This window comes from Triticum aestivum, chromosome 6A, assembly GCF_018294505.1.
Source record: "Triticum aestivum cultivar Chinese Spring chromosome 6A, IWGSC CS RefSeq v2.1, whole genome shotgun sequence".
In the NCBI taxonomy this organism is placed as follows: domain Eukaryota; kingdom Viridiplantae; phylum Streptophyta; class Magnoliopsida; order Poales; family Poaceae; genus Triticum; species Triticum aestivum.
In genome coordinates, this window is record NC_057809.1 from 25393108 (window position 1) to 25410442 (window position 17335).

Here is a 17335-nt window from a genome sequence, read left to right on the forward strand (position 1 = left end):
ACCGCAAAAAGAAGATTACATCGAATAGTTCTCCACAAGAGAGGGGGAGAATATTGTATTGAGATCCAAAAAGAGAGAAGAAGGCATCTAGCTACTAACCATGGACCCGTAGATCTGAGGTAAACTACTCACACTTCATCGGAGGGGCTATGGTGTTGATGTAGAAGCCCTCCGTGATCGATGCCCCCTCCGGCGGAGCTCCGGAACAGGCCCCAAGATGGGATCTCGTGGATACAGAAAGTTGCGGCGGTGGAATTAGGTGTTTGGCTCCGTATCTGATCGTTTGGGGGTACGTAGGTATATATAGGAGGAAGGAATACGTCGGTGGAGCAACAGGGGGGGCCCACGTGTTGGGGAACGTTGCAGAAAACAAAAATTTTCCTACGGTTTCACCAAGATCCATCTATGAGTTCATCTAGCAACGAGTGATCGGATGCACTACATACCTTTGTAGATCGCGAGCGGAAGCGTTCAAAGAACGGGGATGAGGTAGTCGTACACGACGTGATCCAAATCACCGGAGATCCTAGCGCCGAACGGACGGCACCTCCGCGTTCAACACACGTACGGTCAGCGTGACGTCTCCTCCTTCTTGATCCAGCAAGGGGGAAGGAGAGGTTGAGGAAGATGGCTCCAGCAGCAGCACGACAGCGTGGTGGTGATGGAGCTGCAGTACTCCGGCAGGGCTTCGCCAAGTTCTATGGAGGAGGAGGAGGTGTTGGAGAGGGAGAGGGAGAGGGAGGCACCAAAGGCGTGGTATGAGAGGCCCTCCTTCCCTCACTATATATAGGGAGCCAAGGGGGGGGGCGGCCCTAGGAGATCCAATCTCCTAGGGGGGCGGCGGCCAAGGGAGGAATCCCTCCCCCCAAGGCACATAGGGGTGCCTTCCCCCTTTGGGACTCTTCCCTTCTTGAACCCTAGGCGCATGGGCCTCTTGGGGCTGGTGCCCTTGGCCCATGTAGGCCAAGGCGCACCCCCTACAGCCCATGTGCCCCCCCCGGGGCAGGTGGCCCCACCCGGTGGACCCCCGGGACCCTTCCGGTGGTCCCGGTACAATACCGGTGACCCCGAAACTTGTCCCGATGGCCGAAATAGCACTATCTATATATAATTCTTTACCTCCGGACCATTCCGGAACTCCTCGTGACGTCCGGGATCTCATCCGGGACTCCGAACAACATTCGGGTTACTGCATATACATATCCCTACAACCCTAGCGTCACCGAACCTTAAGTGTGTAGACCCTACGGGTTCGGGAGACATGCAGACATGACAGAGACGACTCTCCGGTCAATAACCAACAGCGGGATCTGGATACCCATGTTGGCTCCCACATGCTCCTTGATGATCTCATCGGATGAACCACGATGTCGAGGATTCAAGCAACCCCGTATACAATTCCCTTTGCCAATCGATATGTTACTTGCCCGAGATTCGATCGTCGGTATCCCAATACCTTGTTCAATCTCGTTACCGGCAAGTCACTTTACTCGTACCGTAATGCATGATCCCGTGACCAGACACTTGGTCACTTTGAGCTCATAATGATGATGCATTACCGAGTGGGCCCAGTGATACCTCTCCGTCATACAGAGTGACAAATCCCAGTCTTGATCCGTGTCAACCCAACAGACACTTTCGAAGATACCCGTAGTATACCTTTATGGTCACCCAGTTACGTTGTGACGTTTGGTACATCCAAAGCACCCCTACGGTATCTGGGAGTTACACGATCTCATGGTCTAAGGAAAGGATACTTGACATTGGAAAAACTCTAGCAAACGAACTATACGATCTTTATGCTACGTTTAGGATTGGGTCTTGTCCATCACATCATTCTCCTAATGATGTGATCTCGTTATCAATGACATCCAATGTCCATAGTCAGGAAACCATGACTATCTGTTGATCAACGAGCTAGTCAACTAGAGGCTTACTAGGGACATGTTGGTGTCTATTATTCACACATGTATTGTGATTTCCGGATAACACAATTATAGCATGAATAAAGACAATTATCATGAATAAGGATATATAATAATAATGCTTTTATTATTGCCTCTAGGGCATATTTCCAACACCACGAGGGTGGAGGGCGCGCCTGGGGAGGGTAGGCGCGCCCCCTACCTCGTGGCCTCCTCTTTTGTGTCTTGACGTAGGGTCCAAGTCTCCCGGGTCTTGTTCGTTGAGAAAATCACGTCCCCGAAGGTTTCATTCCGTTTGGACTCCATTTGATATTCCTTTTCTTCGAAACCCTAAAATAGGCAAAAAACAACAATTCTGGGCTGGGCCTCCGGTCAATAGGTTAGTCCCCAAAATAATATAAAAGTGGAAAATAAAGCCCAATAATGTTCAAAACAGTAGATAATATAGCATGGAGCAATCAAAAATTATAGATATTTTGGAGACGTATCAGTATTGCACTTGTTATAAATAAACAGTGAGGTGTCAGACTTAGAAGGAACAAAGCCAAGAGTTTGTATCTTTGGACTAAGACGTGAATACCACGCCCTTACATTCTTACTTCACCTTTGTTTCCTTCAACTTCTTGATCCTGAAATTTTAAGATAAATTGTAAGTACTTGGTATCATGTTCTTAAACAAATCTACTATTTTTTACTTCATCTTGGTTGTAAGAGCATCTTCAGCCGTTGGCCCCCCAGGAGGCGCTAAAAATCGCCCATTGGGGGCGCACCGGCGATAAACGACGCGTTGGGGGCGTGATGCTCCCCAGTCACGGCACCCACGTTTTTTTGAAAATATAAATTACGGCACAAACACGGCGCAAAGTAAACCAAACTTCGGTGAGTTCGTTCATATTTAAAATATTCTACAAAAAGAAAAAAGCTACTAGGTTGCTCCTCGCCGTCTCCCTCACCGCTCCTCGCTGCTCGCCGCCCTTGCAAATCTACATGCCGAGGAGGCGCTAGAACCGAGTGTAGTCGTCGCCGTCGTCGTCGTCGCCTTCGCCGCGGCTGCCGTCCCTGCTGCAACCCTCCCCCGGTTGGCGCGACGGGTTGGACGGTTCGGGGGCGTCGTCATCGTCGTCGCCGTTGAGGACCACGATGCCGTGCTCGTCCTCACGCTCACGTTTGCGGGCGGCTATCTCCTCCAGGGCCCGGCGCTGCCGGACCATCTCGTCGCGGAGGTAGTCGTCCCGCGCCCACTGCATGGCGTCCTCATCGGAGATGCCGCGCCGGGCTATCTCCTCGTACTCCGCGGGAAGGCCGGGCTCCGGCTTCGGCCTGACAAGGACGAGGCGGCCAGATGCGGGGGCGGAGTCGTCGATGCGAACGCCGGAGCTGCGGGTGCGCGCGCTGACAGGCGTGTCCTGGGGCTCCGGCTTGACGGGACGGAGGCAGGGAGAGCCGGTCGACCGACCTGACGAGGAGGAGGACGCCTCGGGGTCGATGCGCCTCGGCGTCCACAAGCTCCCACGATGGTGAGAGAAGGATGGGGGGGAGGTACTCCAGCCTCGGCGTGTTGCCGCCCTCGATGTACTCGAGGACGGCCTCCAGCGTGCGGCCGGGCATGCCCCACCATCGGCGCCGCCCCTCGGAGTTGAGCCTGTCGGAGGGAACGACGCCGTTGGTGGCCTCGAGCTGCTCAGCGTGGCGGCGGCGGAAGTATGGCTTCCAGAGCAGGCTGTCGGGGACGTAGCGTGGCCCTTCCTTCGCCGCCCGCGGCACGGAGGAGCGGAAGGGAGCACGCCGAGGTCGGGTTAGGTCCGCCGGCAAAAATTGAGCCCTTGAGAGCGCGACTGAGCTGATTTTTTGGCGCCGGCGACCGAAAACTCGCCTGGGGGGCCTTGTTGGGGGCGCGGCTGGAGATGCTCTAAATTACAAATTTTTAGTAAAGTATAATTGACAGCAATGAGTAAATCAGACAACTATAGCAATATGGTTTATGAGTAGTTTGTACACTATATTTAGTTGAAGTTCCTTGACCTGCGAGAAGCAAAATTTTTAAAACAGTTCGAAAGAATTACTGCAGTAAAAAGGTCAGGCAGCTTTATTTGTCTTCGTTGGGAGGAGTAAGTTCACTGCATTCACATACTGGAGAGTAAAATAATGAAAACCTTCCTTGAGTGATGACTGATCACAAGATTTTAGTACATAAAAAAATACGATAAAACTAGCTTCAGGACGAACAGCAGGTTTGCTAACCATTTGATCTATTTTGTGCATTGCAGGTTTGCTACTTAATTCTCAAAAAAATAAATCATGTGTTGGCATCACCATCCCGTAGAACCACTCGGCCTGATCCAGTGATTTCAGAGAACATTTACTACGTTTATGGATCACTACATGTTCTGCTGGATCAAGGTAAGATCATTTTTCAGTAACCATTTCATTTGAACACGCATCATGCTTTTCCGTATTTAACTGAACATCTGTCATGGTGTATATATTTTTAAATGCAAAAGATGATTTTTTATACAATATGTCTCATCATTTTTTAAAAATGACTAGTTATTAAAGATAAGGCTAAGAGATGACTCATTATAGTTTGTCATCTCTAAAATTACATGTAAATTTTTAAAAAAAACTATCTTAACAACCATTGTTATCGTGTCTTATGGGGCGCTGGTCAGTCCGGATGGGTTTGAAGTGTCCGATGGGCCAGGCTTTTTTAAGGTCCGTCCGTTCAGGTATTTGAGACCGGTTTCCTAAGGTTAGGGTTTCAGAGCATGAGTGACGACCACCGATTCGAAAGCATCGACGCAGAACTGTAAGTGAATCAGGGGCCGATGGTTGCGATGTGCTGATCTCCTCCGCCGCCGTCGCTCAGCTCTGTTTGGTCCAGAGGGAGCAAGGGTGGTGCTTGTCCGGCCATCTCACCGCCGCCACCGGCCACCGGCCACCGCCGCGCCGACGAATCGAGCTCAGGCCTGGAAGGTGAATTGTCAAATCTGTGATTTTGTAATTTTGTTAGGGTCGACTATCTTCGTCGTCTCTGCTGCCTCCCGCCCCTTAGGTCGTCCCCCTCGTGTTCCCGCAGCTTCCGGCGCGCACCACCTGTTCGACGGAATGCCTCAGACAAGCAGGGCAGATAAATCGTCAAAGTCCTGCCATGAGGACCGGCTCAGCGCCCTGCCGGACGACGTCCTGCACCAGGTCCTTGGCTTCCTGCAGGCGGATGAGGCAGTGCGCACCTGCCTGCTCGCCAAGCGCTGGCGCTACCTTTGGAAATCTATGCGCCGTCTTCGCATCAACGGAAGCGGGGGTGAGTGGTGGGGGAGCACTGACGTTTTCCTTACCAAGTTTGTGAGCTGCCTGTTGCTTCTCCGAGACCCTGGCTCGACTCTGGATGAGGTCGAGATCGAGTATGCTAATCATTTTGGTGATGATCATACTTGGATATCAACATGGATCCGTCATGCTTTGTCATGCCAAACTCAGGTCCTCACTGTCAAGTTCCCTTTGCCGGTGCACGTGGACCGCTATTTGGATGGCCCTCCTCTGGTCTCCCGGTATTTAAGAAGATTAGAGATTTCTCAAGTGAGGTTGAAGAGCAACTTCCTAAATTTTTCAAGCTGTTCAACACTGGAGGATCTAAAGATAAAAGACTGTGACTTATATGCTAGTAGCATCCTGTCCCAGTCTGTAAAACATCTGAGCATCAAGGATTGTTTTTTCAAGGATGATGTCCGGATTAGTATTTCTGTCCCAAATCTTGTTTCTCTGCAACTCAGATCATATGGAGGCAGAACCCCATTTCTCGAAAGCATGTCGTCATTAGAAACCGCAGTTGTCAGTGTTGAAGTCTGGTCGGTGAATTACTGTCGTAAAGGTTTTTTTGCTGGAGAGTGTTGTGGTACATGTCTAGATTGCTGTGGTAATGGACACGGCTGCGTACTTCTTGGAGGTCTGTCTCGTGCTAAAAACTTGCAGTTGATAGCTCATCCGGAAATGGTAAATTTATACATATTTCCTTCTTGATTTTAATGCATTAGTGTTCTGATCTCTACAATAGTCTCTGTCGGGATCTCTATCCATCTTTGCATATCAGTTAATGACGAAAATAGTGTAGCCACATGTATTGCCACCAGATGAGCTCTTATGCTTCATTGTGTACATGTTAGAAATTCTATATATGTTTATGCGACTTCACTTTGAGATCTGACCCAATTCTAGTTGAGATAGTCTTGTGATATTGAAAATATATATCCATTAAGTCTCCATGTTCATGATGTGAATTTTCCAAATGATATGTCAACATTTCTTTGTAAATGCTGAGAGAGTTGCTAATTATGACATACTGAAATTGCTTATATGCTTCCTGTAGGTATGAATTTTTAATGTTTATCCAAAGGCCGAACACACTTTCAGTACCAGTTCATTGTGGACTTTAAAAGTAGATCCTTAACTGTAACTGTTTTGCACTTTGTTCAGTTTATTTTCAGAAGGGATTTGAGATGGTGCCCTACATTTAGCAAGTTAAAGACATTGTTGCTGAACGAGTGGTGTGTGCAACCTGACCTTCGTGCACTAGTTTGTATGCTTGAACATTCGCCGGTTCTTGAAAATCTGACACTTCAATTGTGTAAGGTATATGTTTTATAAATGGACAGCAGCAGAGTTGATGCAGTGTTAAGTTTTCTTTTCATGCATGATTGATGTATATTGGTGAAATATTTTTGTCTGCTACAGCAAGAAAAACCTGCATGTGCGGTGGAAGTGGAAGAAAATCCTGGTTTGGTGGAGAAACCAGCGGCTATTTCAGGATACCTGAAGATTATTAGAGTGAAATGTGAAGACGTTGATGGCAGAGTTTGCAAAGTTCTGAACTTCTTGAGTACATTTGGCATTGAAATTACTATCCAACGGACCAAGGGATAGATGGAGAAAGTGTAAGTTAACTTGTGACTCTCCTTGGTTATAATACAGTTTAGTTATATAGGAAGCCTTCATATAATGGGGTTACAAAACACCGAACATTATCTATTTTGTTGGATAGTATTATACAGTGAGGCATGTCAACTAATTAACTCCCACTAGGTATGAAATGTGGTAATACAATCATTGAAGCATTGCAAATATAAAAAAAAATAGCATAATGTAGTTGTGCTTATCAATCTAATATATCAAGTTTATATCAGAAGCATTGCATCGATACATACACATTCAGTACATAGCAATTGGTCCACGAAACAACAAAAGGCTTCAGTCCAAAAGCAAACTATACATATTTAGTACATAGCAGTTGGTCCAGGCAACTACAAAAGACTTTAGTCCAAAAGCAAGCCAAGACAATCCATCATAACATAACAAATACAATAACCAGGTCGTGGCATGTCTTGATCAAGCGAGATGCAATGCGAGATAATAAACCTACTTAGTGGTGGTTCTGGATAATTTGTTTACACTGTTTTTACACAACATAGCAGTAAACTATATAGTATACTATTAGATAGATCATAGATATCTCTATAGAGACGCCTGCCATCCGATTTGCTTGCGTGTTGCGATATCTGCTGAAGGATATATCGTATACTTGTAATCATGTGTAGAGTAATGAATAAAACAATAGAACACCATTATCTGATACTCTGCATTTGCAAAACATTCTGTTTCCAGATTATAGCTTGTCCTATGAGCCAATTATGGTAGACCTCGAAAGCATAGACCAGAAAATTACTTAGTCATGTCACTTCATGGCTTCAACTGTTCATAACTCAACAACACAAATCAAATAGAAGATCGAGAAGTCCTCATTAGCACAACACAGAAACCAATCTATATAAATAAATAACCAGAGTTTGTTGGAGTAGAGTCCAATGATGTGAGACCTATATTTTTTTCAGACAAAAGATAGCTCAACTAAGATTGTTGCTTTAAATAACCAATGGCTCTACCGTCAGGTGGCATAATGTTTATCCTCCTGATTGATAACTCAAGTAACAACTGTTTTGTAAGGAAAAATTCATTTTAAAGGATGAAACTACATGGAAGGAAAAACATAAAACAGGGAATATGTTTTCAAAGATAGATTAGCCAACTGCATTTTAAAATATAAGTTGATTAGTTATCTGCATGTCACTCAAGGGGAAACATTAAATGCATACTATTTTTCACGGGTAAAAGGGTGCATACTTCAGAAAGCACCAATTGTAGGCAATGCATCTGGCCTGGATGAACGGGGATCAGGCAGAACGCAACGAAGCAGCAAGATCCTGCATCATTGTAAGCATAAGAAATCCATACAATTTCTGATCAGAAAGAGAAAAGATAAGCGGGGCGAAAGCCTTTTTCGGTAAGATATTGGCATCCCCATTTTTCTCGAAAGTGCCAAAGTTACTAATACAAGGTAGTATTATAAGAATGGTTTTTATACAATGAAGAACATGGCAACTCCTAATTAATAGCTAGCATATATGCAGATACCACTCCAAATGAAATATGTGAGTAGATGAGTACATTTAAACTGATAAGAAAAAAAAAGAATATCAAGGAAAGCAAGACTACAGCAGGTTCGAAGAAATAAGTAGGATGTGCTTCGATACTTGGATGCCTTGTTTCTAGACTACGAGCACAACTCAAATATAAATATGGTGATATGATTAGTTGAAAGTTGCCGGCATCCAAAGAATAATAATGACTGCAGTCTATTAATTAAAGGACACTTCTGAAAAGAACGGACATTCTGGAATGGTATTTTTTTCGCATGCAGTTGATATTTTTTGTGTTTTTTATTTTGTTAGAATCCTATAAAAAGATCTTTCCATAACAATATTAATATCAGGCAATTCCATACCACAATAACTAAAAAAATGCCAGGAAATAATATGGATCACTCAAAATACAAACAACTACATGTGAAGTTACCAATTAGAGTGACAACACAGTACCTACTGGCCTGATGCATGCCTATTGGCTACCGCCAACATTGGATTGATGGATAGCAGTCTATATTTATACATCATGCAATTTATCAATAAGCAGGAGGACAGTTCTCAAATGATTTGATGGAAACTTTTGTTTGTAGTTTTGAGATCGATAGATGAAATGTGGCATGCTTAATTCAAGCATATATCTTAATAGATGTAAGGTCTGCAAGCTTGAAATTTATGTAGACTATATGTTGTGGACGTTTCGCCATTTGTAGAATAAAGGTGAGGATAACACCTATTAATGGATTCATGTCACCGGAATGGCTGCAAGATATCAATAAACCTGAAGGCATATCGATATAAAATTTGCGGAGGTTATTTAATTTGGGTCTAGCATTCCTCGGATTAAGAATGAGCAATACATGACACTAAAAATATACGGAAGAATATAGGTAGATAATAGTACAAAGAAACTGAAGAAGCACCATCTCCTATAGGTTGTGCACAACCCCACAAACTTGACAGGCAAACAACAACACCATCTTCTATGAAACTCCAGCGCTGTAAATCCACTAGTTCATAGAGAGGGAAGTACAAAACTAAGGCTAGTTGACCAAACATGCTAGCAAGGAGCAATAGTTGTAACACACCAATCAAAAGCTACATCAGCATAGCAAGCTGAATTCAGCAACAGCAAAGAGATAATGCTTATGGTGATGATCCAGATGGAACAAAGCCGAGAGGAGAATGAGGCATACCGTTTTCTTCTCAATGCCATGTAGCTTGCTTATGCGCACCACTTCCCGACGCCGACGAAGCGCCCAAACGTCGTGCCTGGCAGGGTGCCCATGGTAGATCACCTCCGGTTGTCCTCTTCCGGGAGGTGCACGAGTGCAAGGACATCTCAATGCTCAGATCTAAATTGGAGAATCCGGGAAATACATTAGTATTAGGGCACAAATTGTTGTACTGTACTTTGTATCCCCATACAAACTTGCTCCATAAAAAGGGAAATTGACGATTGCCCAACATATCATACAACAAATACCAGACCAAATCACATATGACCATTGTACCAAGTCATCTATCATTAAGGCCAGACATGTAAACTTTTCAATGATTCTAAATTCTAGCCATGCATGAGCTATAAAGAAGCAACAAAGCACAATAAATGTAGCTAATATATGTGTTATGTAAGCATTCTAGCCAGAACCTACAAACCCAGTGGTCGACATTAAACCTGGAGCCGTATTACCAAAGCACCATACAACCTCACGTGTGGCAAATTAATAATGTGATCAAACTGTATAATGTATCATCTTTTTTGTTTCACAAAAATATGGGCGCATCAAGCACTGAAGAGCTAGTAATAAGCTTGGAGATGGAAACATGCAAGTTTTACCTTTGAAGGGGAGCAATCACTCGAGGCAGTCTGATCCTACACAAAATCCTTTTCTTCGTTTTTATCTTCCTCGACGTGCTTGGTCAAACGGTGTAGTTTATCTTTTATTAAGTCGCTTTGCACAAACTCTCAGATGCCATTGCCCGCGAAGAAGCCGCTAACAACTTTCTTTGAGAGGTCTTCAACTCAGATAAATTTGCATCATCCATTTAAATTATTGTATGATCTTGTAAGTAAACCAGAACATATGGCCGACTCAATGAGAGCATCACTTGATTTAGCATAGCCCTGAATGCAAATATTAGAGAAATAAGCCACAAATGGAGGATCAAGTTTATCAGAAATAGCATGCATAGATTCAGCCATATAATGTCAGACGCTAAAAGATTCCTACAACAACGGAACTGGATGGAACATAAATAGCCGGGAAGGATAGAATTCAGCGTATACATGCTCTAGTATTTGTCAGATCCTAAGTAGCCTAGAACAATTTTATAGCTGAGAGATCTTTAAAGAACTAACACGTCCATATAGTTGAGAAAATAAAAATCAAATATAAACAATGCAAGTATATGGACTGAATACTTGCTCAAATTAATATATTCATTCAAACCTGTCACTAAAGACCAGACACAGGACATGTCTCCACTAACCAATGACCTGTCAGCTCAGATTAATATACTTGCTCAAATTAATATATTCATTCAAACCTGTCACTAAAGACCAGACACAGGACATGTCTCCACTAACCAATGATCTCTTCATACGTCAACTTGCTGCGTCTGGCTCAGATCTCTTTGGTCTGAAGATTTATGCTCCATGGGTTATGAGACTCATCAAGCTCCATTCTGCCATATCCTATCAACCCTCAGCCCGCAACCACAGAATCTTCTTACCTGATGTGGACACTTCTGCTGAAGCTATTTATCCTGAGCCTGCCAAACAGCCACTAAGTCTTCAGAATGCAGAACACCAAAGCTTCACTCAACATGATGAAGGTGTTGAAGCCATTTCCAGAGTCTATCCAATGGCTGGCACCACACGTGCCCCTGCATCCACTGAAGCCACTGACAGCGAAGCTGCACAGAGACCCAAGAAACGCACTCGTACACTCACTGATCGTGAACTTCTTGTGGCTCTGCACCAAAAGCAAGATAGGCATCACGACTGGCTCAAGAGGCAGATGCGCGGTATCATGCAAGACGTCAATCGCATCAGGAATCTGGCCACCAAGAACGCCTTCGTCGCACATGAAACCTGTCGCCGCACTTGGAAAGGCCTCACAATGATGTGCACTGAAGCCGAACTGCAAGAGGACGGCTTCAAAGAGAGATTCAAGTTTGACTCCACACCCCCCAGACGAGCTGTGTTGCGTGGGACTCCGTCGCTTGAAGAATCCGAGTTCTCTTCCTCTGCTGCCACCGTGACGGGAAAAATCATTGAGGAAGAAGACGACGCTACATCACCACCAATGTCTTCAGCGCGCGTCGTCACTGCACCAAGTTCGCCAGCACCACCAAACGCCTCCACCGACCCTGCTGCGCCTGGGAACGCTTAGAAAACTCTATGTCTTCAAACCTTTTTGGTCATCACTGACAAAAGGGGGAGAAGCATATGATGTTTATAGTCTTCAAGCGGGTCAATAAAAAGGGCGGGTGCTTACAACTATGTTTGCCACTGTGTTTTTGCGAAGATAAATTCCGCATGTACGACGATAATTTCCGTACTCTTATCATTTCGCAGACGTCCATTTTTCATTATGCATATCATTATCTTCATATATCTTTACGTGCATGATGGATTGTCATCATAAGTTGAAGTGGATTCCCACAAATACAACCTGCTATGTGCATTTGCGTTCCAGAAGCAAATCATTTATATGCACATCTTCAGGGGGAGCCCTTGCAGCTTATGAAGACAATTTCTTTACAATTTCACAAATTATATTTCCCGCTGAAAACTTCAACTAGTTTGTCATCAATCACCAAAAAGGGGGAGATTGTAAGTGCATCTAGTGCCACCCCTAGTTGGTTTTGGAGTATTGACGACAAACCTAGTTGAGGGACTAATGTGTTTGTGAGAATTGCAGGATAACACAGGTAGAAGTCCCTCATTGATTCGGTTTAGCTACCAGAGATGACCCCCAAAAATGTACGAAGACATTGAAGACAATGGTGCTTCATGAAGACATTCATGTCGAAGACAATGACATGTGAAGACTCCCCATGAAGCCTATGGAACTCGAAGACTTAGATCCTTTGTAGTTTTACTTTATTCATGTTGTGTCATAGGAACCACCGTACTGTTAAGTGGGGTCCAAGAGAACCAGGCAGGATGACTGAAGTGATGCCTAATTCAAATCCTATGTCTTCGAGTGAAGACAATGAGAGAAAATCTTGTCCAGAGTCAGACAAGTCAGCTTTACTTGCAGCCCAAGTAAAGTTGTCGTGAGAGTTCGAAATCCGACCGTTAGTACACGTGTCAGTTCCTTAGTGACCCAGGGTCATTTCGGACAAATCAGGTCAGGGTTGCCAAGCGGCTATAAATAGTCCACCCCTACAACCATAAACGGTTGGCTGCTCAGATTTCAGTGCACGGCTTTTGTCGTTTGAGAGCAACCCACCTCGAAGCCTTTGAGAGAAAATCCTTAGTGAGGAGAAAAGCCCTAACCACCCAGAGCCAGAGTAATTGGGCATCACTTAAGTCTTCTTGTCTGAGTGATCTGAAGACTTATTACACTTGAGGACTGTGCATCCTTCAGACGGTTAGGCGTCGCGTTCTGAGCATCCAAGAGGAATTGTGGATTGCCGCTGAACGAAGTCTGTGAAGGTTTGGGAGTCTACCTTGAAGACTTACCAGAGTGATTGGGCGGGGTCTGTGTGACCTTAGCTCAAGGAGAAAACGGTGAGGACTGGGTGTCCTGAGCTGCGTGTTCAGGACTGGGTGTCCGGGACTGTGTGTCCTTTGGTTTAAATACCTAGCCGCTCCAACCAGACGTACAGTTGTCACAGCAACTGGAACTGGTCCAACATATCATTGTCTTCAACGTGTCACTGGTTTCATCTTCACCTTCCTTTACTTACCAGTACACATTGTGAAGCTATTGCATGCTTGCTTTATCTTCTGTCTTCACAATCTGACTGTATGATCTGTTTGGCTTCATAATTTCTTCCAACCTGATCCTCATTACACTGAAGCTATTTGTCTCTGTGCTTTCACTGTATTGTATATTTGACTATGGCTTGCGTTGTGTAATCTACCTTCCGCTGCATAGTGATAGGCTTGTTCACTCTGTTTGTCTTTATAACTTCCACGTTTTGAAGACTTTCATAAAAATCGCCTATTCACCCCCCCTCTAGTCGATATAACGCACTTTCACTGATGAACAATCAACCGGGAGAGAAAACCAGCATAACGCCCTGATGATCAGAGACAGAAGACACATAGATAAACATGGATAGCTGGGAGCAAATTGATGATTGAGAGGAAGAGTACATAAATAGAAGACACCTTTTTCACTAAGTTGTGTTAAGACAATATATTAAGTGTTAGGCATGAGAAAAAAAAAGAAGCATAAGCAACGATAAACATAAATAACTCTTTGCTAAAATCATGGTATATAGATGATGTTGAGTGGTTGGGGTGCTCATGGCCCAACTAAAAATGATGGTAGCCAAAATAGATTATAGAAAGAATATATATGCAGCTGCACATCAAGTATATCTGATGTTGAGTTGTTGAGTCTTGGACCATCAATGTGGTTGATGCTGTCCACGGCGCTGCCATGAAGTACCTGATCGACAAAATAAAAAAAAAAACAGTTACTTGGATTAGGATAGAAACATGAGCACAAGAAAAAATAGGGGAAAAATTTGGTGAGTGAGCATATTATGCATGGCAGGCCTGTTTCCAAAAAAAAAAACATACAACCTCTTGTCATTTCGCATATCGTAATGGAACCATCTTTAGGATTAATATAAATTAGGGGAAAGTGTAGTTCCAAGGAATGAAACAACACATGAATTATTACAAAATAAATTCATAAAACATCACACGAATGTAGCGAGGTGAGTATTTTCCAATTTTATTACAAGCATAACGTTAGCCCTTCAGGCATGTAATGCAAATATTAAGCTGAAACCTAGACATTTATAGCAACTACCATAACTCAGATTTGACCGAGCAAAAGCCCTGACAAAGAACAAACATACAACGATTGCTACTGGGCAAGACATGAACTGTCCATATATACTACTAATAGATCTGGAAAAAATATAATGTAGCCTGAAGATAATGAGTTGGCCAATCAATGACATACCATGCAACATTATCCGATTGTTCTTATTGTGCAAGGTGTAGTTGCAGAATGGGACTAACAAAATTTAGAAATAGCAGACAGTACATATACACGAGTAATGGTCAAACAAAATAGCTGCTCGCTCCACACAAATCCTAACCAGCATCAAATCAAGTAACTATTCAATTAACATAAATGAGAGACAAAGAGTGTTTTCACCTCGAGATTAGACCGTCGATATGGCTGCGGTGCTGTCGTCCACAGATCTGCCATGATGTTCCTTATCGACAAAATAAAAGAACCAATAAATTCAATTTGGACAAAAAAAATGAGCTAAAGCAGAATAGAACTTCATAAATGTGATCCAGTTCAGAACCAACATCATCTCCTAGAAGCAGAAAAAATTCAAAGAAGCCGCTATATGCACAGAAGTTCTGGCAAGATAAAAGTTTCAGGCCTAAATATGCTTCTCTCGATCTTTAATATTTCTGCATTTTACATTGAATAAATATTACAGTACATGGCAATAGTGCGGCCAAAGGCAAGAAAACCTATACTTCGTTCGCACAGTATATAACAAATATAGCATTGCAAAAAGCAACAAAATCTTCCAATCTGCATTAGCGACCTGCGAGCCAAGATCATTGGTCAGAGAGAGAGAGAGAGAGAGGGGGGGGGGGGGCTGGACAGAGTGGAGCAGCGTGGATCTCACGTCAAAGAGGACAGGCAATGGTGACGGTTTGTCCTGCTGCTGATGGTGGCCGATGGTGCGTGCCCGGGAGGTCGTCATAGAGGGTGCTCCTGGATTCGCCGGCTAGCGAGCGGCGCCGACGAGAGCACCTTGGCCCGTCACCCCCTGCGTGCACTGAGAGGGTGCGCCTGGAGCCATTGGTCAGCGGGCGGCGCCGACGAGTGCACCTTGGCCCGCTACTCCCCCTGCGCGCACTCCTAAAGTGCCGTGAGTGGTGGCTGCGCCCTTCCGGAAGATGCAAGAGAAGGAGGATAAACGGGGAGGGGCGAGAGGAAGCCGATGGGGAGAAGAAGAAGAAGGACGGGGATGGTGGCTGATGGGAGGAGAAGATCCTTGGTGGCTGACGGGTGGAGAAGATCCTTGGTGGCTGGCGGCGGCGCATCTGCGAGGGAGAGAAAGGAGTGGGGCTGGGTCGAGAGCTTCGGCTAGGGTTCTGGCTCAGCCAACCAGGCTCCTTGCCTTTACCCCCAAGAGCCAACCACAGGCGAAGTGCCACGATGGGACAAGACATGGAATGTCGAAATTATCCTCGGCGGGCAACCAAATTAACACGCGGTGGCACGCTATTCGCATAGATAAGAACCAGCACCGGCCAAATTAACACGTTGTAGCCCGTCCTATTTGGGGCCCGCGTGTCATTGCAATATCTGAAGACAGTGAAAGTGTAAAACGGAAGGCACTATTCATTGCTTGCTACATCAGTCTCGATCGAACGGTCCAGATCGTTTCATCTGAAGATCCAACGGCTGGGATATGTTTGTACACTGAATCCAACGGTCCACAGTGCAAGTGCCCTGAGAAGGCTCTATACTTGCCTGGACTATAACAATGGGATGGGATGCGAATCGATGATATAAGCAAACATGGTGGCCTTCGGTGCTGCTATGAAACATGGGTGGACTTCATGTTAGCATATTATAATAAGTGAAATAGTAATACTAGGTGCACGGTGTTGAAGAATACCTCCCTGCTATAATTCTTTGTCAAGGAAGAGAGCAAACTTCTTTCTTCACATGATTCCCCTTCTGACGTATCTTTTTTTCTTACATATACTTGTACAGGATTCGGTTTCAAGAGTTGGGAGGAGCTTTTGGGCCGCTGATGGATGTACCAGCCAACCATTGAGTTTCCAGAGGCGGGGAGGCGAGGAACTTTGGATGTCAGATGGATGTACCATCCCGTGAGCATTCAGGAATGCAAGGCTTGAAAAACTCATAGCTGTCTTTCTTTCGTGTGAACTCTTATAATTTGCAACTCGAATCCATTGAGATGTCTAAACTGATTACTCTGCTTGGTGTAATAATGTAATATACTACTCGTAATCGGGGAAAACAAACATCATCTTACTATGCCTGGGCTATTGTGAAATAGTAGTTTTGGAGTTTCATTTTTCAAGGCTGCTGCATGAATGAAAATAAGTCTGGGAAAACAAACATCATCTTACTATGTCTAACTGACAGGAGTTAATAGACTTACTTTGGCAGCAGCAAATCAGTCTGGCAAAAAGAAAACAAAAGGGACTAAAATGGCTTCGCCCGGGTTCGAACTGGAGACCTTCAGTGTGTTAGACTGACGCCGGAGACCTTCAGTGTGTTAGACTGACGTGATAACCAACTACACCACGAAACCACTTTCGAGTTGATTTCTGTTTAGACTATATGTCAATGGTTTTAATTGTTCGCTGGAGATTCCTACTGGGCAAGCCGTCAGGCACTTGATCCATTTATTCTTCAGGTGAGATAGTGGCTGATGGTCAATTTGTACTATGGAACACCCACAGTAGATAGGCGGGCAGTCCTTCAATTCCAGAGCAACCAAGAACCACCCGTGCTGGTTCTAGCTAGCACAATATGAAAAAGAAAACTTTGTATATACAAATCTCTGCAATATAACGTGTTTCTGCAGCCAAGTGTAGGCCTGCCATTATATTGTACAGACAATAGACACCATACTAGCAACACCTTCGCAACAAGTTAAGCATACTGTGTAAATGGAACCTAGTTGAACACCTGTACAGTCTTTAGAAGTTCTCATTGTGGAAATGGACCCTAG

At 44.5% G+C, this 17335-nt stretch overlaps 1 protein-coding gene and 1 non-coding gene across 3 annotated transcripts; one reads left to right on the forward strand and one right to left on the reverse strand.

Moving 5' to 3' along the window:
- Positions 1 to 4659: 4659 nt before the first annotated feature.
- On the forward strand, positions 4660 to 12933 carry LOC123131764 (MEIOTIC F-BOX protein MOF). Of its 2 annotated transcripts, XM_044551443.1 has the most exons (5): positions 4660 to 4898; positions 5002 to 5915; positions 6396 to 6551; positions 6654 to 6853; positions 12325 to 12933. In XM_044551443.1, the coding sequence occupies exons 2-4, from the start codon at positions 5031 to 5033 to the stop codon at positions 6840 to 6842; spliced, it is 1230 nt and encodes a 409-aa protein (XP_044407378.1). In that variant the 5' UTR covers positions 4660 to 4898; positions 5002 to 5030; the 3' UTR covers positions 6843 to 6853; positions 12325 to 12933. The 2 variants fall into 2 exon arrangements, with proteins under 2 accessions (XP_044407378.1, XP_044407377.1); XM_044551442.1 differs by lacking the exon at positions 12325 to 12933 and having other exon boundaries at positions 6654 to 8776.
- Positions 12934 to 16809: 3876 nt separating this feature from the next.
- Positions 16810 to 16912, reverse strand: TRNAV-AAC (transfer RNA valine (anticodon AAC)). Its single transcript has 2 exons — positions 16875 to 16912; positions 16810 to 16845 (listed from the first exon to the last, which is right to left on the reverse strand). It is a non-coding gene; the product is annotated as a tRNA-Val (tRNA).
- Positions 16913 to 17335: the final 423 nt, after the last annotated feature.

Bases quoted from the DNA above. Each gene is read 5' to 3' on its own strand.
- LOC123131764 (XM_044551443.1), top strand. From the start codon at position 5,031: ATGCCTCAGACAAGCAGGGCAGATAAATCGTCAAAGTCCTGCCATGAG. The intron at 5,916-6,395 runs GTAAATTTATAC...CACTTTGTTCAG, and splicing joins TGATAGCTCATCCGGAAATG to TTTATTTTCAGAAGGGATTT. The intron at 6,552-6,653 runs GTATATGTTTTA...TGTCTGCTACAG, and splicing joins TGACACTTCAATTGTGTAAG to CAAGAAAAACCTGCATGTGC.